General features: G+C 42.1%; 1 protein-coding gene across 1 annotated transcript in view; it reads left to right on the top strand.

The window, feature by feature from the left end:
* LOC104859852 (protein HIRA) overlaps positions 1 to 21,103 on the top strand; it is a 100,605-nt gene that overhangs the window by 37,342 nt on the left and 42,160 nt on the right. Inside the window, exons 9-15 of the mRNA XM_010620729.3 lie at positions 1,556 to 1,651; positions 2,979 to 3,139; positions 4,833 to 5,000; positions 7,181 to 7,294; positions 16,528 to 16,598; positions 17,416 to 17,521; positions 19,826 to 20,041. Coding sequence (XP_010619031.2) covers positions 1,556 to 1,651; positions 2,979 to 3,139; positions 4,833 to 5,000; positions 7,181 to 7,294; positions 16,528 to 16,598; positions 17,416 to 17,521; positions 19,826 to 20,041 — 932 coding nt within the window. The remainder of the gene's footprint in view (positions 1 to 1,555; positions 1,652 to 2,978; positions 3,140 to 4,832; positions 5,001 to 7,180; positions 7,295 to 16,527; positions 16,599 to 17,415; positions 17,522 to 19,825; positions 20,042 to 21,103) is intronic.

Genomic DNA, 21,103 nt, shown 5'->3' on the forward strand with positions numbered 1-21,103 from the left:
TTTTTTTTTTTTTTTTTTTTTTTGGTACCAGGGATCAAACTCAGGACCTTGCACTTGCGAGGCAGACACAGCACGACTGAGCTAAATCCCAAGCAATCTCCAGCCTTTAAATTTTTTTCCTTTTATTTTGAAGCAAGACCTCACAAAGTTGCCCTGGTAGGACTTGAACTTGTGATTCTACTGCCTCAGCCTCTCTCAGTGCTGGGATTACAGGTATGCACCACCATGATCAGTTTAGAGAGAACATTTTTCAAGGTTAATAGGCAACAGAAAAAATCACAAAGAAGACTACTGAGTTTTCTATATAAAACTTATAAGGAAAATGAGGCTTGCAGCTAATGTTTGTATTCTAAGTAGTCTCTGGAAATCACTAAGAAAATCACATCTCCTTGAGTTCCTATCTGATCACATCTCTGCTCTAGGGCTTAGGTACTACATGTTTACATGCCTGCCGCTGTGGGGCTCTAAGCTTCTAGAAAAGGTAGTTGTTTGATTCATTTTCATAAATGCCGCATTCATGTTTCTTACGTGCAGTACACAGAAAAACCTCCCATGAGTCACAAGTTGTGAGGAAATTCAGCCCCAAAACTACTGTAGATAATAAACCATGAAGAAGCTTCACTGTCGCTAATAATGAAGTACAATTATAACTTATAAAAAGATGCTCAGTCTATTAATCCAAAGGGTAAAAGTTATAGTCCCCATTGCTGACAACTCATTTCCTCTCAAGGCTGGGAATTGAAACCAGGGCCTTCAAACTAAGCTACATCTTCATCCCTTTTTATTTTATTTTGAGACAGGGTCTCACTAAGTTGCTAAATTGCCCAGGCTGGGTTCAAACTTATGGTGCTTGTGCCTCAACCACCCACAGTTCAGGGATTACAGGTGTACACCACCATACTCATATCACAGCTGACCTTTGATGATCTTTGGTGTGTACCTGGCACTGTTCAGTGGTAATTTCTCATATTTAATCCTTATAATAACCCTGTGAAGGTAGGGTTTCGGTTTTTAGTCCACTCTTAATAGATGAGGAAACTGAATCACAAAGAAGTAAGTGATACTGTGATGGTTAATTCTGTCTGGGACTACATAAGGAGTGGTCACTCCCCAACAGCATGTTGGAGGTGAGATCCAGGTCATGATCAGGGGCGAGGCCTAACTTTGTTCAGATAGTTAGCGGCTCTTGATGTTCTGGTTTTTTCCCTATTGGATTTCATCTTAATGCCCAGAAGGACTGGAGAAGCATGTTTCCAAATTGAGGAACAAACCTAAGATCACACTCCCAAGAAGTGTCAGGTTGTGGTTCTAGAACATAGATGTGATGCTGGGCCATGATGACACGTGCCTATAACCCCAGAACTTTGGTAGGCTGAGACAGGGGGGTCTGAAGTATGAGCCCAGCCCAGTCAACTTAGTAATTTAGTGAGATCTAGTCTCCAAAAAAAATTTTGAGATCTGGGGATGTAGCCCAGTGTGAAAGCCCTGGGTTCAATCCCCAGTACTGGGGTACTGGGTGGAGGGAACTCACCACAAGTCCCCTGCTTTCTTCTAGATGTAATGGATGTAGCATGGTCTCCCCATGATGCCTGGCTAGCCTCATGCAGCGTGGATAACACTGTCGTCATCTGGAACGCCGTGAAGTTCCCAGGTCTGAGGTCTTCCCTGCTGATTGATAGCAGATAGCGGCCATTGCCAACAGTGCTGCTTGTCAGTGCCCGTGAGCAGGATGGAGTGTGGGAGAGTGGGCTTTCTATCTCCTTTTTCTTAATGGCAGCAAGTATATCACAGTGGCGCAGGATTTGTGTGCCTTTTTGTTTTTTGTTTGTTTTTTCTTTTTTGTACCAGAGATTGAACTCAGGACCTTGCACTTGGCAGACAGGCAGTGTGCCACTCAGCTAAACCCCTGGCCTGGATTTGTGTTTCTTGCCAGGAACCTAGGGGTTTTTTTGGTGTGTTTTTTTTTTTTTTTCAATTATATTTGTTTAAGATTTAAAAGAGGTCTGTGCTAAAGAAAAAGAGTAGCTGAGTGCTGTCATGAGTGTGCCATAGATCACAAGGTAATTTGGGACATGACATTGAGGACTCTAACATTCACACGCATGCTCTTTTACATCTCTCAACACTGAGCTCTGGCCTCAGCTCAGTTGCCTTCTACTCTGTAAAGTCTTTGACCCAATGAAGGCTAACGTAAATCCAGTTTTGCAAAATATTAACTTTCTTTATTCATTGCATTTAAAACTATGAGAGATGGCAAAACCTGCTATTTTCTCATTCCCACTCATTATCTGGAGTATGTTTTCCTCTGGGCTGAAATGCCACATCTTATGGTCTTAGAGTCAAGTCATTTCAATTTCTTTTAAAGTTACCGCCAGCATTTGTGGGGACACTCAGGCTGGCCACAGCAGAGGCAGGGAACCAGTATAGCGTTTATATTACCAATCTGTAGGAGGTGACCTTGTGCACATATGTGTCTTCAGTACTGACTTCCAATGACGTGCTACCAAGTACCATTGCCCTAAGATACTAGGTAGGCCTGCCAGGGTGGCTCGTATCAGAAGTGCTCAAGTCACAGCCCAGGTTGGCAGGCTTCAGTCCATGAAAAGCAGCCACAGGCAACCCCATAAGATGCAGGGCCAGTATTGGCAGCAATGGCCCCCTTGTTTCCTGTTCCTGTGGGGACATGTATAACCCCTCAAATGTTAGCTGTGGCTAAAAGGAAATCTACCTGCGCCTGTCGTCTTGATGCAGTCATTTCTTTGTGTTGCTTTTGTTTTGATGGAGTTCAAATGAAGGACCTCTTTTGCTTGTTCCCAGGTATAGGAGATGGCTAAGTTGGACTGTTTAAGTCCCCTTTCTTAGATTTCTGTTCCATGGTCAGATGCCACTCATATTTCTGTAGTCATTGTGTTTTCCTCCTAAGTAATGTCTGTCTAAAATTCTTGGGTTGTGTTTGTTTTGATTTGTTTTTTTCATAGAAATTCTTGCAACTCTGAGAGGTCATTCTGGTTTGGTGAAGGGGTTGACTTGGGACCCTGTTGGTAAATATATTGCCTCTCAAGCTGACGACCGCAGCCTGAAGGTGTGGAGAACACTGGACTGGCAGTTAGAGACCAGCATCACCAAGCCTTTTGATGAGGTAACTGAGACAGCCTAGAGCTTGACCCCAGTCCCTGCCTAACCTCCGTTCTATGGTTTAGACCACCTGGGTGAAAGCAGAGCCTGGGAGCCTGAGTAAGGCCAGTCATTGTTCTCTGGAGTGCTCACTTTGGCCCTAAGGTAAAAATGTTGCTTTCCGAGAAAGTGTTCAATACCAACTTTGAAATGGAAAATTCATAGGTTTTTAAAGCTGAAGAGAACTTTAGGGCTGTCTCTATAGGATTTTGTCCCCTAGCTCATGCCATAGATATGGATGTAGTCATTCCTTAGGGGAAATTTACCTTGAACTGCCCTATTGAGCAGTTTGTTGGGTTGCAGGAGAGGAACATGGAGGAGACACTGTTTTTTTCTTTTTCTTTCAAAGACTCTCTTGTATGTTCCTGGCAGTTCCTGTCTCTTTGCTTATTGATGTCTGTTCTGCAGGACAGCTGACTTTTTCATGGGTGGAGTTAATAGTATAGTTTGTAGAAAAGGTATAGATCAGAGTGGTTTTTGTAGTATTTTTACTATCTATTCCTTTATTTTAGTTGATTTTATGTAGAAACAACTATACATCGTTTTTATTCATTAGATATTCATTTTAAGGGCCTACTGTCTGTGAAACAGTACTGGATACAGAGAAATAAAGGTGGATTGAGATGGAATCTCTGTGGGAAAGACATTTACATGCTCTTTAAGTGTGATGCCCACTGGTCAGGGATGGCTACACGAAGAAAATGACAAATTGTGTACTCAGTTCTCCCCCAAACTAATCTCATGAACTGAGTCTTACTTAGTCCTGCTCTCCTTACCTATAGCTGCCTAGTGCAGGTAATGTGACCCTCATACCTTCTGGAGTTCCTTGGGGCTCTGTCAGCCAATTGCGGTTCCCAAGAGCTGAGCTCCTGAGACAACTACAGGAGAATCTTGAATAGCAGTGGGAACTGGTAGTACTTTGCAGTCTTGGCTGGGGGGCCATCCTGCCTGTGGGTCTGAGGCAGGTGATATCACTGTATCTATGCTCTGCTTTGTCCTGTCCTTTTCTGTTCAAGATCTTAACCCCTAAGTCTTTTAGGGCTGGCTCAGGCTGGCCTTGTACTTACTATGTAGCCCAAGTTAGCCTCAAACTCAAGGTCATCTTTCTGTCGCAGCTTCCCAAGGTCTAGGAATACAGGCATGCACAACCACACCTGGCTTTTATAGAATTTCTTTAGGATGCTCTCTGTGCACTGATACTGACGTCAACAGGTGCTATATACAGTAGCAGCAGCTCAGTGACCAGAAAGATTTGGCTCATGCCAACTTGCTGGTTCAAAAGTTGGCCTTCCTACAGATCTTCTTGGGGAATATAGTTCCATGCTATTGTTTTTGCTTTAGTCCTATGGGGAAGTAGAGGATGCCAGAGATCCCATATTCATTTGACCGAAAGCCCCTTTTGTACCGGGGATCGATCTCAGGACCTTGCTTTTGGGATACAGGGGAGGCACCACTGAGCCAAATCCCCAGCCCCTAAAATCCCCTTTTCATTGTGCTATCTGGAGAGATTGGAGTGACAGCATTAAGTACAGCCAGAAGCTTGAGATGCATGCTCCATCATAACATGTTTATAAATCACAGTTCAGCTTTATCCTGGAGGACAGCTTTGGTCACATAGTTGGCCTTGAGCTCTTTTCAAATGCAAATATTTCTTTCAGTGTGGTGGGACAACCCATGTGCTGCGGCTCAGCTGGTCACCTGATGGGCATTACTTGGTATCTGCCCATGCCATGAACAACTCTGGCCCCACTGCCCAGATCATTGAACGGGAAGGATGGAAAACTAACATGGACTTCGTGGGGCACCGGAAAGCTGTGACTGTTGTGGTGAGTATGCCTGGGCTCTGGAAGTCCTGGCAGCTGTCAGTACCATCCTGAGTGGCCTGCTGCAGTAGCCTACATGTGCCCTTAGAGTCTGGGGAGTGCCAAACTCTCCAGGGATCCTCACCAAGGTTGAGTCACTTTCATGGGAAACTGCAGTGATGGGCTCCCAGAGGTAGCACATGGTGGTGTTCATTTCATTGTAAACACTTAATGTGTAAATGGTGACCATCACCCAGATCCATCTTTGTCAGGAACATTATAGCTCCACACTAGCCTTCTACATGTTTAGGTCTGTTCACGGATACTCCAGTACCATGCTTACTTGCTGGCTCCAGTGAACACAGTGCAATTCTGAGTACCCCTGAAGCATCATGCTTGTCCCCATATTTGGCAGTGGTAGAGTTGCCAGTCTATGCTGGGGGTCACTGGCGTGTTCATCCTATTTTTGTCTGAAGGGTAAAGAGGGCCAGAGTGCTGATCTTTCAGACTTGAGAGAATATGTGCCATTCCTGATGACTAATTGAGGAGTGTTCTGAGAATGCCCTAGACAAACTGTTAAGTAGTTGCTAATAACCTGTGACAGGATTTTCTCCCCACTGGACAACCAATTAAATTTACAAACACTCAAATTTTGAACTTTAACAGGTGTGCTATATAAGACTCACTTTGTCAGAATGTCTGACTTACAGACATTCTCTCGGAACAAAACTCATTTGTAAGTCGAGGACTTACTGTAAATAGATTGGCAGGTTCATGCTGATGAAAGTAAAAGCTCATCCAAGACCCAGATCAAATTGAACTCATCATTGCCTGAAAATAAGTATCATGTATTATACCTTAAAATGGAAATTTCATAGAAATAAATATTGCTTCCTTAAGTTTTTTGTGTTGTTGTCCATATTGGATTTTGTTTGAAACTAGGGTCTTTTGCTAAAATTTTTGAAAATCTTTATTTCATAGTTAGCAAGCACTGCTATGTTTTTCTCAAATATGAGCCTCATAGCATATTTTGGGTTTTTTGTTTGTTTGTTTATTTCAGTCCTGGGGATTGAACTCGGGACCTTGCACTTGAGAAGCAGGCAGCGGAACCACTGAGCTAAATCCCCATCCCTCAAATATGAGCCTTATGGCAACTTTAAGAGCAACTGCTCTATGAGAAAATGACTCCTGCCTCAAGGGAAGGCCCTACAACCTACTGGTGGTTGTAGAGACTCAAGCTTAGTGTTTATTCTGCTGTGTTCCATGTTTTCCAGTCACTGTGTACCATTATCGGTTCCTAGCTATACTCGAGTAAAAACCCTCCAGAAGCTACCATTCATCTGCCCTTAGATATCCTAGCTTCGGATTCTAAGAGCTCCCACTGCTTCCCAGAGCCTCTCAGTCCAGGAAGTTAGCAGAGAACTTGGTGTGTGTTCCCAGCCTTTCCAAAAGCAGTAGCCAGGCTACACACAGGTGATCATTTGCCTGATTGAGCAGCCAGTCAAGAACATAGCCATTGTCCCTGGCCCAGTGAGTTATGAGGGACTCTTGGGCTGTGCAGATTTCTGGTAAATAAGTATGGCTGTGAACAATATATACAGTGAGGGAAAAAGGAATTAAATGTGTTACAGGGGGCCAGGGATTTAGCTCAGTGGTGCCGCCACCTGCCTTGCAAGCTCAAGGTCTTGAGTTCGATCCCTGGTACAGAAAAAAAGGGAATTAAGTGTGTTATTTCTCTCCTTCTGGTCCCTTTGGACTTGCTTAGGAAATGGAAAATGCATAGGTCTTGGTCCCTGAAGTTCCTTTGCAGGCTCAGCTTTTCACCAGGTCCAGTTATTGTTGACCCTCCCGGGCCAGGAAGACTTGAGAAGGCGAGTTCCAATAACTCCCATCCCCTCTACTACATAGCTGTTGTCTCCAGAAATGGATCTGTTGGTAGTGCTCACTTCAAATTGTCATTCCACTGCTTATTCATTTAGTGACGTGGTATGTTTTTAGACCTCCCTGAACCTCCTTTGCATCATCAGCAAAGTACTTCCTTGGGTAGTTATAAAAATGAAATAATATACCCCAATAACATGGGCTCAAGCTCTTTGAAGGACTTCCATCGGTGGGCTGGGACTTTGGTGTGTTTCTGATGCTTGGGCATGGGCTGTGTACTTGATGCTTGAATACTTACTTTAGCATTTATTATTTGGCTTTAGAAATTCAACCCAAAAATATTCAAAAAGAAGCAGAAGAATGGGAGTTCTACAAAGCCCAGCTGCCCATACTGCTGCTGTGCTGTTGGCAGCAAGGACCGCTCGCTCTCTGTCTGGGTGAGCCACCAGTCTGAGCTTCTGCTGCAGGGTGGGAGGTATGGGCTGGGAAGGTGGCATGCCCAGAGGTTTTGAACGAAGAAGAAGCCTGCTGCTTTTGATGGTGCTCAATGTATACCTTCACCTTGCCCCAGAAGTCAGCCCCGCCTTAGAAACCTGAGCACTAAAGACTGGCTCTCCCAGTCAGGAACATCTACCCTGACCCCCAGCCAGAGCAGCACTGTGTCCATATTCAAACAGCACCTTCCATAGTCAGTGTCATTGTTGGCCTATTGTGTGTACTTCCTGTTAGAAAATTCTTTGTATTGACATATAGCATATATTTATAAAGTGTATCCCCCTAAGACAGCAAACCTTTTAGAGCTTTGAGGGATAACAAACATACAGCTGTGACATGTGTGTAAAAGGTCCGCCGCCACTAACCTAAAAGATTCAGTTTAGTGAGTAATCACCTATGTTTATACAAGTGTTGCCACTGCCCAGTCAACACCCTCCCACAACCTTACCTGTGCAATTGTTGTAACAGCCTTTCTCAAATGGGTGAATTTTTTCTGCCCTTGAACTTTATACAAATTCACTCATGGGGGTTTACTTTTTGAGTATTGTGTTTTTCTCACTTGACATAATGTTTTGAGATTTGTGAATGCTACTGTATTTAACATTTGACTCTTGTTATTGCTGTGTAGTGTTCCACTGTAGGAGCATATCATAATTTATGTGTTCTCCTGTTAATGGCTATGTGGGTTGTTCTAGTTGTGAGATATTTTGACTAAAGTTGATAAAAAGCAACTTTTTTCTTTCTTTTTCTTGTGAGTGAATGTATGTATGTGTGTTTTGTGGTACTGTGGATTAAACCCAGGGAACACTGAACTGTACCCTTAGCCCTCTTTAAATTTTGAGGCAGGGTCTTGCCAAGTTGCCCGTGCTGGCACTGAACTAGCAGTCTTCCTCCCTTAGCCTCCTGAGTAGCTAGGATTATAGGTATGTACCAATACACCTGACCTGATAAGAACATTCTTATACAACTTTTTCGGACATTTGTTCACATTTCTTTTTGAGTATGTACTTAAGAATAGAATGACTAGCTGGGCATGGTGGTGCACGCCTGTAATCCCAGCACTCGGGAGGCTGAGGCAGGAGGATTACTGAGTTCCAGACCAGCCTGGGCTATATAATGAGTTCCAGGTCAGTCTCACATATGTAGTGAGAAGGGGCCGGGGGTTTAGCTCAGCAGTTCGGTGGCCTGCCTTGCAAGCACAAGGACCCGAGTTCAATCCCCAGTACCCCCCAAAAAAATATATATGTAGTGAGACCCTGTCTCAATAAATAAATAAATAAATAAAGGGAAGAAAGTGAAAAAAAGAAAAGAATGATTAAGTTTAATAAAAAGTGGGGGCAAGGTATAGAGTTCAGAATGACACCCTGGGTTCAGTCCCCAGCAGCAACAACAGTAAAGAGGGAGTAGCAAGTGCTGACAAGGATATCCTTAGCTGAAAGTAATGCATTACTCAGAGGTGTTTAAGTTGACCCAGGACTTGAGAAAAGTTCTTGCCAATTTCTGCTAAAGCTAACCATATGACCCAGAAGTTCCACTCCTCAGTGTGTAACCAAGACAATAAGTCCAAAAAACTCTTCAGGTGATACTGTGATGGCTAAGGCTAGATGGCTAAGGTTGTGTTTAAAGCTCTTGTGTTCCTTCTCTACCTAAGATGGTACCTTCCATCGAGCAGGTTCTCAGAAAATATTCAGTGATCAATTGAAGGGTGAGAACTAAAGGATAAGAACTGTGATGGTTTCTAAGTTAAGGGTCTAAAGGATTGTTAAGTTTCATATCACCAAGGTTGATGTTCTGTGACCTTCAGTACTTCCATATGCAGTGGAGTATGTCATCCTCCCTCTGAACACTGAGATCCCTCTCTGTTCTAACTTGTTTAGCATTTGATAAAATAAAGCATACACAATTTTTTTTTTTTTTTTTTTACCCAGTACCCCCCCAAAAAATATATATGTAGTGAGACCCTGTCTCAATAAATAAATAAATAAATAAATAAATAAATAAAGGGAAGAAAGTGAAAAAAAGAAAAGAATGATTAAGTTTAATAAAAAGTGGGGGCAAGGTATAGAGTTCAGAATGACACCCTGGGTTCAGTCCCCAGCAGCAACAACAGTAAAGAGGGAGTAGCAAGTGCTGACAAGGATATCCTTAGCTGAAAGTAATGCATTACTCAGAGGTGTTTAAGTTGACCCAGGACTTGAGAAAAGTTCTTGCCAATTTCTGCTAAAGCTAACCATATGACCCAGAAGTTCCACTCCTCAGTGTGTAACCAAGACAATAAGTCCAAAAAACTCTTCAGGTGATACTGTGATGGCTAAGGCTAGATGGCTAAGGTTGTGTTTAAAGCTCTTGTGTTCCTTCTCTACCTAAGATGGTACCTTCCATCGAGCAGGTTCTCAGAAAATATTCAGTGATCAATTGAAGGGTGAGAACTAAAGGATAAGAACTGTGATGGTTTCTAAGTTAAGGGTCTAAAGGATTGTTAAGTTTCATATCACCAAGGTTGATGTTCTGTGACCTTCAGTACTTCCATATGCAGTGGAGTATGTCATCCTCCCTCTGAACACTGAGATCCCTCTCTGTTCTAACTTGTTTAGCATTTGATAAAATAAAGCATACACAATTTTTTTTTTTTTTTTTTGTACCAGGGATAGAACTCAGGTCCTCACGTTTGCAAGGCAGGTGGCAGAACCACTGAGCTAAATCCCTGGCCCTATACACAAATTTTTAAAGAAAATTTAACATATGCCACATTATACAGCAAGGAAAGAATATTGAAAGCGATAAGGGAGAAACTCCAAGTTGTTTATACAGGTAAACCCACCAGTTTAACTTCAGACTTCCCTGCAGAAACCCTAAAGGTTAAGAGGCCTTCGGAAGATGTATTTCAAGCCCTGAAGGAAAATAAATGATGATCTAGATTACCCTATTAAGCAAAGCTATCATTAAAAATTGAAAGAGAAGTAGAAACCTTCCAAGATATGCATAAACAAAAGAAATTCATGACCACTAAGCCAGCATTGCAAAAGATACTTAAAAGGAATCCTAGCTGCAGAAGAATAAATAAATTAGTGAGTATTAGGGAAAAAATCAAACATTAGAAAATTAACAAAATTACAGGAATTAGTACATACTTTTTTATAGTAACTTGAATATAAATAGTCTTAATTCTCCAATTAAAAGACAGACTGACAAATTGGATTAAAATAACAAGACCCCCTGGGGATTTAGCTCAGTGGCACCAAGTCTACATGGCAAGCACAAAGTCCTGAGTTTGATCTCCAGTACCCAAAAAAAGTTTCCAAAAAATAACAAGACCCAACTTACTGTTGCTTACAAGAAATGCACCTCACTAGCAAAGACATACATAGATTAAAAGTGAAAGGATGGAAAACAATAATCCATGCAAACAGAACCTCAAAGCAAGCAGGAGAAGCTAAACTCATGTGACAAAGCAAACTTCAAAACAGAATTAGACAAGAGAAAGGCAACCACTACATATTGGAAAAAGGAATGATCCACCAAGAAGATGCCACAATTGTAAATATTTATGCACCTAAGATCAGTGTGTCCAATTTTATAAAGCAAACACTATTCAATGTAAAGGGCCACATAGATCCCATTACAATAGTAGTACATGACTTTAATATTCCATTATTACCCATAAATAGGTCATCCAGACAAAAAATGAACAAAGAAACATCAGTTAAACTACACCATAGATCAAAAGAATTTAACGGTTGTCTATAGAACATTCCATCCAACAACTATAGAATACACATTCTTCTCAGCAATTCATGGAGCATTATTCAAAACATGTATTTTAGGCCATAAAGCAAGCCTTAACAAATACCAAAAAAATAATTTCTTACATCTTATTAGATCATAATGAAATGAAAAAAGAATCAACAGCAAGGGAAACCACAGAAACTATACAAACACATGGAGATTGAGCAGTTCATTTGAATGCTTGGTGTGTTGTTGAAGAAATCACGGAGGAAATTAAACATTTTCTAGAATCAAATTGAAATGGAAATACAATATACCACAATCTTGGGGTAAAGCAAGGCATTTCTAAGAGGGAATTTTATAACTATAAGTTGTCTACATCAAAAAGACCAGAAAGGGCTGGGGATTTAGTTCAGTGGTTATGCCACCTGCCTCGCAAGCGCAAGGACCCAAGATGGATCCCCAGTACCAAAAAAAACCCCCAAAAAACAGAGAGCCAGATGGTGGTGCATACCTGGAATCCCAGTACATGGGAGGCTGAAGTAGGAGGATCACCACAAGTTAAAGGCCAGCCTAGGCTACATAGTTTCAAGTCAGCCTGAACTACATAGGGTTACCCTGTCTCAAAAAAAAAAGAAAAAAAGAAAAAAAGAAACCAGAGAGATCTTAACCTTACTGTGCATGTCAAGATCTTAGAAAAATAACAGGGCAGGGATGTAGCTCGGTGCTGTACCTGCCTGGCATGCACAAGGTCTTGAGTTTGATTCCTGGTACTGAAATTTTAAAAAAAGAAAAACAAGAACCAAAACAAAATGCAACAAAAGGAAAGAAAAAGATGAGACCTGAAATTAATGAGATAGAGACTAAAAGAATAACATACAAGATGAATAAAACAAAGAATTCATTCTTTGAAAAGATAAACAAGATCAATAAACCCTTCACCAAGCTAACCAAAAGAAAGAAAAGACCAAGATCATACAATTAGAGATGAAAAGGGGGTTTTACAACATCACAGAAATCCAGAGGATTATTAGGGACCACTGTACTTTGAAAACCTCTATTCTAAATAAACTGGACAGTCTCAAAGAAATGGATAAATTTCTGGACACGTACGATCTACCAAAACCAGACCAAAAATATTTACAAGGGACCAGGGAATTAGCTCAGTGGTGCCGCTGCCTGCCTCACAAGCACAGGATCTTGAGTTCAATCCCTGGTACCAAAAAATGTATATATATAAAACTAGGGGGTGAGGGAGGGAATATATACAAAACCTAAACAGATCAATATAAACAATGAAATTGAAACAGGAATAAAGTTCTTCCAACGAGGAAAAGCCCAGGACCAGATGGGCTCATGGCTGAATTTTACCAGACTTGTAAAGAAGAACTAATACCAATGCTCCTTAAATTATTCCATGAAATACAAAGGAAAGGAATGCTTTCAAACTTAATCTACAAGGTTCACATCACCCTTATAGCAAAATCAGACAAGAACACAACAAAAAAAAAAAATCATAGGTCAATATCCTTGTGAACATAGATGTAAAACTTCATAATAAAATATTCATGAACTGAATTTAACAATACATTTTAGAATGTCATACAAATTCGATCCCTGGTACCAAAAGAAAAATTCATACAGGAATGGGAATGTAGCTCAGTGGCACACAGCCTGCCTGGCAAGTGCGAGGCCCTGAGTTCAATTCCTGGTACCAAAAAGAAAGAAAAACAGGTCATACAACACGATCAAGTTGGTTGTATTCCAGGGGAAGGATTTCTTCTCAAATGAGGAATGAGGCATGGATGTCTACTCTCATCACTGTTACTCAATATAGTTCTTGAAAGTATAGCTGGAGCAATTAGGCAAGAGAAAACAAAAGGTTAAAATAGAAAAGGAAAAAGTCAAATTATTCATGTTTGTAGATGATATGATCCTATGCCAGTGGTCGGAAACGTTTTAAAGCTTTCAGTGGTAACAAACAGCCAGCTGTGACATGCATGCCATAGGTTCACCACAACTAGCCTATACTGAGAAGACCCTAAAGAGTTTCAGAGCTGATAAACTAATTCAACAATGTAGCAGGGTATAAAATCAACATTTAAAAATCAATAGCTTTTACTGTGATAAAAGCAGCAGCATGGTACTGGCAAAAGAACAGACCTGAAGATCAGTGAAATAGACTAGAAGATGCAGAATCAACTCCAGACGTATTCAGTCACCTTATCTTTGACAAAGGAGGCAAACACCTTCAGTGGAAAAAAGATAGCCTCTTTAATAAATGGTGTTGGAAAAACTGGTTTTCCACATGCCAAAGATTGAAACTAGACCCATATCTTTCACCATGCACTAACCTAAAATCAAAATGGATCACAGATCTAAATATTGAAACAAAAACATTAAATCTCCTGAAAGAGAGAATAGGTAGAACATAGGAGTAGGCAAAGACTTCATGAACAAACCTAGACCACACGGGAAATACTATAATGAAAAATCAGTAGCTTTACTCTATACCAATAATGGACTAGCTGAGAAAGAAATTAAGGAAACAGTTCCATTCACAATAGCGTCAAATGAAATAAAATATCTAGGGGTCAGTCTGGCCAAATGAAAAACCTCTACAATGAAAATTCACAACACTGAAAAAAGAAATTGAAGAACACAGCAGAAGATAGAATGACTTCCCATGTTCAGGGATCGGCAGAATTAACATTGTCAAAATGGCTGTAGGAACAAAAGGGACCTACAGAGTCACCTCCATACCCTTCAAAATACCCATGACATTCTTCACAGAAGTAGAAAAAACAGTTCTAAAATTCATAAAGAAATACAGAAGACACAGAATAGAAGCAGTCCTAAGCCAAAAGAGCAAGGCTGGAAACATCAGAATACCCAATTTCTAATTAGAGTGGTACCGTCTACATGGCCATACCACCCTGAACGCGCCCGATCTCAACAAATTACAGTGGTACCTTGGTGTACAAACTTAATTCGTTCCTCAGTTTGGGAAAAGATGGCCACATTTGTGTTCAAAGATAACCTCTTTAACAAACAATGCTAGGAAAACTGAACATCCATCTGTAGAAGGTTGAAACTAATTCCTCTGTTGCCCTGTAAAAACTCAGTTCAAAATGGAGTATGAGACTTAAAATCTTGACACTGTTTTTTGTTTTTGTTTTTCCCTTGACACTGTTAGAAAATATAGGAGAAACACTTGAAGCAATAGGCACAGGCAGAATTTAGTACAGAAAACTACAGCAAGAATCAGCCAATGGGACTATACCAAGTTAAAAAGTTCTTGCACAGGGCTGGGGATTTAGCTCAGTGGTGCCACCACTTGCCTCACAAGCTCGAGGTCCTGAGTTCGATACCCGATACTAAAAAGAAAAAGTTCCTGTACAGCAAGGGAGGCAACAGAGTAAAGAGACAGCCAACAAAATGGAAGTAAATCTTTCCTAGCTACTCTTCCAACAAACGGTGACCGATTCAAAAACCTTAAGACCAAAAAAACAATCCAATCAATAAATTGCCAAGTGAATTAAACAGATTCTTCTCAAAAAAGTACATAAAATGGTAAATAAGTATATGAAAAAATATTCAATATTTTAGCGCTTGGGGAAGTGCAAATCCAAACTACAGTCAGTATGGTTATCAGGAAGAATAAAAAAGAAGAACAATAAATGCTGTCAAGGATATGGGGGAAAAAAGGCTTCGCCACTGCTAGAGGAAATGTAAATTAATACAACCACTATGAAAATCAGTTGGAGGCTCCCCAGAAAGCTAAAAGTGGAGCTATCGTTTGATCCAGCGGTAGCACTCCTTGGTGTACCTGAAGCAATGGGAAGGCACCACACTACAGGGATAACTGTATACCTGTTATTGCACCACAACTCATCATAGCCAAAATATGGAACCAGTGTAGATGCCCATCGGCAGATGAGTAGATAGAGAAATATGGTGTGTATACACAGTGGAGTACTACTCAGCAACAAGGAAGAGTGAAATTCTGTCGTTTGCAGGAAAATGGACCAATCTGGAGACCATTATGTGAAGCCAAATAAGCCAGACTCAGCAAGGAAAATGTCTCATATTTTCCTTAATATGTGGAATCTAAAAAAGATGACAAGAAAGTAGAAGAGAATCTATTATCCAAATGAAAGGAATAAGAAGGAAGAGGAGGAGGCATTTAACACCCGCTTCAGAACCATGGTGGCAGTTCAGGGCTCCTTTCTTGCAGCTGCCTATTGTTGGTCCTGCTCATATTTCTTAAAATGCTGAGGTCAAGTGGTCATACTTGCCCCAGATTCTGATGGGTCTTTAGGCACATTTATGGGAGGAGGGGCAAGGCTACTTTTGGGGGGAAATGGAATTAGGATAGGGATAAGATTTTTTTCAAGACCGGGTGTCACTCTGCAGTTCAGGCCAGCCTTGAATTCAAAGGGATCCTCCTGCCTCAGACTCAAGTGCTAGGATTACATGCATGTGCCACCCCACCTAGTTTAAGGAACATGATTCTTGATGTAGATTCCCAGTAGCTGAGCTGAGCGGAATTCCCAGCCCTTCCCCCAGAACTAGGGTGGCCACAGTTCTTCCTTCCCTGAGTACCAGACTGGGGCTGTGGGTGAGAGGCTCACTGGTGTGCCCTCCCCAAATCTGCAACAGCCAGTGGGAGCCCATGGTCCTACGAAGAAGAGTGTTCCCACCTAGCCCAGTATTCTGTGGCTCAGAGCGTATCAGCGGGAAGGCCAGACACTGAGGTGGAAGAGGAACTTGCTCTAGCTGTGGGGACATGGAGAAAGGGTTTCTTTCAGAAACGTTAAAGTGACTGACTAGCTAGTGAATCTGCACATGCTGAACATTACACATTATACCATGTGCCTTCTTTTGAAGATTAAATGAATATTTACAAAAGCTGTCATCAAAGTTTTAATGGTAGTTAACTTTGAGTCTGGATTAAAAGGAATTTATACTAGTTTTGTACCTCTGCAGACTATCTGCACATACTGTGAAGTAAGCCCATGTGACTTGTGTAATAAGGCACATCGCTTATTGATTAACCAAAGCTCATGGTCCCAGGGAAGATGAGTTGGATTCTCTCTGAGGCTACCTCGTCCCTTGCTCCATAAGTCTTCTCTGTGTTCCCACCTAGAGCTGTCTCCCTGCTTGAATCACAGTCCTTCAGATTCCCTTACTACTCTGTCTTCTCTGTTGCTGTATGTATAAAGCCATCTCCTCTGGTAAATCACAGCAAGCCTTGAGGCAGCAGACATTCTAATGCACATATTTCTGGCAGGCTTTGGTCTTCACTGTGTAGGATCTCAAAAGTTACGTCTGGATTGTGTTGAATATACCATAATTTGTCAGCGGAAACTCTGACCAAGGCTTTGAGGCAGGTAGTGTTAACTAGGGTTGTCAGTAATTCCAGTAATTTTTTCTGCTTTCTTTCTAGCTCACGTGTCTGAAACGGCCTCTGGTTGTCATCCATGAGCTGTTTGACAAATCCATTATGGATATATCTTGGTAAGGTGAATTCTTATTATAGTGCTGTCTTAGTCACTTTCTTATCGCTGAGACAATACCTGATACCCACAAATTAAAGAAGGAGAGGTTTACTTTGGCTGATGTTTCAGAAATTTCAGACCATGGTTGGCAGGCTCAAACACAAATGGTATGGTTCAAGAGCCTGCCATGGAGGAAAGGTGTTCATCCTGGAGATATGCCCTTCTAGTGACCTGCCTCTTCTGACCAGGCCCCACGTAATGGCAAAACAGCTGTTGTGTCCCGCTGATCCATTTACCTCCCAAACACAGCAGTCCTTTAGGGCCATTTTAGATCTAAACTGGAAAAGGTACATAGGCTACAATGGATCAGAAGACCTCCTTTAGGTTAGGACAAGGTGTCCAGTGCCTCCCAGAAGAATGCAGGCTTCAGCATGTGGTTTGCATCTGATCCAGGAACCAGCACTTCCGTGCCTCCTGTTGTAAAAATGCCGTTGCCTTGGGTAGGATTTGCCAAAGGAAAATGCCTTTTCTAACAGACCGTGTTCAGGATAGATACACATCGTCAGCATATTTTCTTAATGATTTCAAAAATAAGAAAAGTAAAATTGAAAATTCTTAACAAAAATTTATGGTAAGAGATACTTTGTCCATGTATCTAAAACTTTAAGGGCACAAGGGCAGTCTGGGATGTTACTGTTGCCCCTTCGTCAGGCCACAGAAAGAAAACAAGAGTTTCTACCTAGAGCACTGTCCAGCCATCCTCATAGGCCAGCCACTATGGTATGGTATCCACCTCAGGCATTTGCCTCCAGACTGCTGATAGCTGTTTCTTCCAGGACTCTGAATGGGCTGGGTATCCTGGTATGTTCTATGGATGGTTCTGTGGCATTCCTCGACTTCTCCCAAGATGAGCTTGGAGACCCCCTAAGTGAGGAAGAAAAGGTAGGCTGCTGGTCCGTGTGCTACTGTGTGCTCTGTGGCCACAGAAAGCACCATATTGCTCTGAGAGATCCCTTTCACTAGACCCTCTTACGGGATGAACATGTATCTGTACGTTGTTTTTTAAAAGTTTTCCTTTTTTAAAGCAGATGATTTCTTTGAAGGCGGAAAGAAAAAGGAAAGAGAAATGATAGATAGCCATGCTGGATGAGTAAGGGAGCATTTGAAAGTGAAATATTCTTTCTTTTCTTTTTTTTTTTTTTTTTTTTTTTTTTTTTTCCATTTTTTTTTTTTTTTTTTTTGGTACCAGGGATTGAACTTGGGTCTTCGCTTTTGCGAGACAGGCAGCGGAACCACTGAGCTAAATCCCGAGCCCTCTTCTTTGTTGTTATTGTTTGTTTTTTATTTGTTTCTTTGTTTTTAGACGGAATCTAGCTCTATGGCCCAGGCTGGCCTTGAACTCACAATCTGATCCTTCTGTCTCAGGTCCAGAGTGCTGGGATTATAGATATGTGCTACCACACCCAGCTTGTTTCTTTAAGTATTATAGGTGGTTTGCCTTTTATAGATTGTAATCCTTCTTTACAAATAGATTAATAAGTCTCTATTAATGTCAGAAAGAAGTACTAGAGTTAGGAATGAAATTGGTTTCTACAACTCTTCTTGAGCTGATAATAGGCCACCCACAGGGACATTTTTGTTTTGTCTCTGGGGTCCTTGCTAATGGTACTTTCCGCAGCAATACAACAGTGATTGTTGCCGAGTGCGAGTGTCTCGGTGTCGCAAAATGAAGGGAGGCGAGATGTGAGGAGCAGGATCAGAGGGCTACAGCTCGCTCAGGCAAACAGCCGCCTCATGACCACAACTGTAGTATTTATTGAGGCTATTCAGAGCATCAGACGAAAAGCATATTTTTAGCATTTTATCTTATATCTGAAGTTATATAATATTTTAGTCAGCTATGTTCACAAAAACAACTTTGTTTTTTACTTTTTCCTTCCAACCCCCTTAAAAACATTTTTTACTTTGTCTACATCATCTTGGGAGTTTACCAAGGGACAAACAAGAATTGCTTGCACTTCTTATCCTGAGATGACCGGCCTGCCAGTCACACAGATGTCCTTACGTTTCTTCCAAGATGGATGCTCTTCTGTCAATTTCCACTACAAGTGATACTGTCATTTCTTGGTGTACACCCATTTAATTTAAATTACCAGGCCTGGGGTCTCTGTCCTGCCTTGTCACTGTCACCACTTACTGTGGCATAGTTGTGCATTCTCTTAGAGGGTCACTGTGCAGGCCTGCATAATAAGTACTTTTAATTTACATTTTCCAGTTCACTGGCAGGTACCCACAAGGCCAATCGCTGAGATGTCGAGGTCTGCATATCTTGAGATTCCAGGTGATAGACTTGGGAACTAGGGGGCAGAAACCAAGATGGCAAAGGAAGAAGATCTTTGCCTACACTCAGGCCTGCAGGCACAAATCCCAAATCCTCTTTCCTAGAAAATTGCTTCCCCTAATGCAGCGTCCTCTGATGTGAGACAGATACCCCATTAACCATAGTCCGCATCCAGAGCAGGATGCAGTGATGGTCTTCTGCATATCCTTAGGTTTATTATTTTCCTATTGTGCTTTAATGAGCACCAGTCACTATGGTGTGCTGGGGACACTGTCCCTGACTGATCTTGTAGATCTCTTATATAGCTTATTAACGCAGGGAATTAGTAGGGCCCTGGAGATGGGAGAGGACCTTGCTCAGAAGGATCTGCAGATGTCAAGAAGGATCGCAGGGGAGCACAGAAAGGTCTCTTCCAGGTTGCTGTGCCAAGGTTCCCTTGGTTTTAGAGACACTGTTAGTCCTATGGGGACCTCCCACCCTAGTGGCTGATATCTGAGGACAAGAGCAGCAAAAGCAAACCCTTGTTTCTAAGATCTGGTTCCCATAGTGTTTAAGCTCCTTAGGATAAGTTAAGAGCTTTAAATTAGCAATTTAGTTGTCTGCATTTCAGTTGCAACACTGTTTAGTGCCACTTTTTTTCTACACCAGACAATGGTAGCCGGGGTTCTCTTACCAGTGTCTCATTGTCATCCCCGTTATAGATAAATGGAAGGCTGTAAACATTAATGAGATTGTAAGACTTTGACAGAGATTATCTAGTCAGGGACAAACTGGAGGGGAGACAGCCAGAGTTGGCCTCCCGGACCCTACTGCTCAGGGCCAGGAAAGCACACCCTCAGCGTACCCATGGGTGGGCCACAGCAATACTCAGTCCCACATGCCAAGCCTCTCCTATCTTCTCACAGAGCCGCATTCACCAGTCGACCTATGGCAAAAGCCTGGCCATCATGACCGAGGCTCAGCTCTCCACTGCTGTCATCGAGAACCCTGAGATGCTCAAGTATCAACGGAGGCAGCAACAGCAGCAGCTGGACCAAAAAGGCGCCACAGCCAGAGAGACGGCCTCAGCCTCCTCAGTCACAGGTGTTGTTAATGGAGAAAGTCTGGAAGACATCAGGAAGGTGAGGATTTGGTTCAGGGGTCCTGAGGTCGTGGTCAGGGCAAAGATAGCACAGGCGGCCTGGACAGTGCACAGAAGTGGAGCACAGTCATGACTGGTAGCGAAGAGGTCACATGCCACATCCTGGCACAAGCCACAGTTAGCCAGCTCGAGGCCATCTAATGCCATGCCTGCAACTGTATGAGGCCTTAATGGGGTCAAAAGCGCCTTTTTCAAAGGCCTCCTTGTCCCAGGGAGCCTAGAGAAGGTCATCTGTAGGAACTGCCAGACTTTCAGCGCTTCGCCTCCCTAGGAATTCTAGACTTTCAGAACAGTGGGTTTTAGTCTCTACCCATAGGAAGTTTTTATGGGTGCCCCTTCACCTGGAAGCCCATGTTTACTGGTGAGAGCAAGGAATTATAATTAGGGACAGGAGCAGGACAGGAAATCTGAAGCTTACCTGGAGAACATAAACCATCTCTGGGACTTTGTCAGTTGACAAGCCTGCCCTGGGTTATTTAAACAGAATTTGTGACTGGAAACCCTTAGATATGAGCCTTTTTGGAAGGAAGGGCTCTTATTTAAAAGTCAGTTTGAAAATCACCAGCTTAGGGAAAAGATTATGGCTCACAAGTCAAGGTCTGAACCTTTATTTCTTCATTGAGCCCCATGGCAGTCAGGCGGACTTGGCCAGTCTATCATGTGCTTGCAGCCCCAGGAATTTGCCATGTCTGTGGTACTGACAGTGAAAGATGCTTGGAGCTGGTTCAGCTAGTCACTTTCTGTCCTTTCCTCTCTAATGTACAGAAAACTGAGCACCTGCCTGGATAAAAATGCTTATACGTTTTGATTATCTGGATTCATTTCATTGTACCAAAAGGGCTGTAGAAAGGGAAGTTAAAATGCCTCTTCTTAGCCTACCTATCTCTCCCTCTCTCTTTCTCTCTCTCTCCCTCCCTCCCTCCCTTCTCTCTCTCTCTCTCTCTCTCCTTTCCCTCTCTCCCTCTTCCCTTGTTCTCTCTTCCTCTAGAAGCCTTATTTTTTTCAACTCATTATAGTAAGGTTTTGGTTTTAGTTTTGGTTT

Source organism: Fukomys damarensis, unplaced genomic scaffold (genome assembly GCF_012274545.1).
Source record: "Fukomys damarensis isolate Sample0158 unplaced genomic scaffold, DMR_v1.0_HiC HiC_scaffold_34, whole genome shotgun sequence".
NCBI lineage: Eukaryota > Metazoa > Chordata > Mammalia > Rodentia > Bathyergidae > Fukomys > Fukomys damarensis.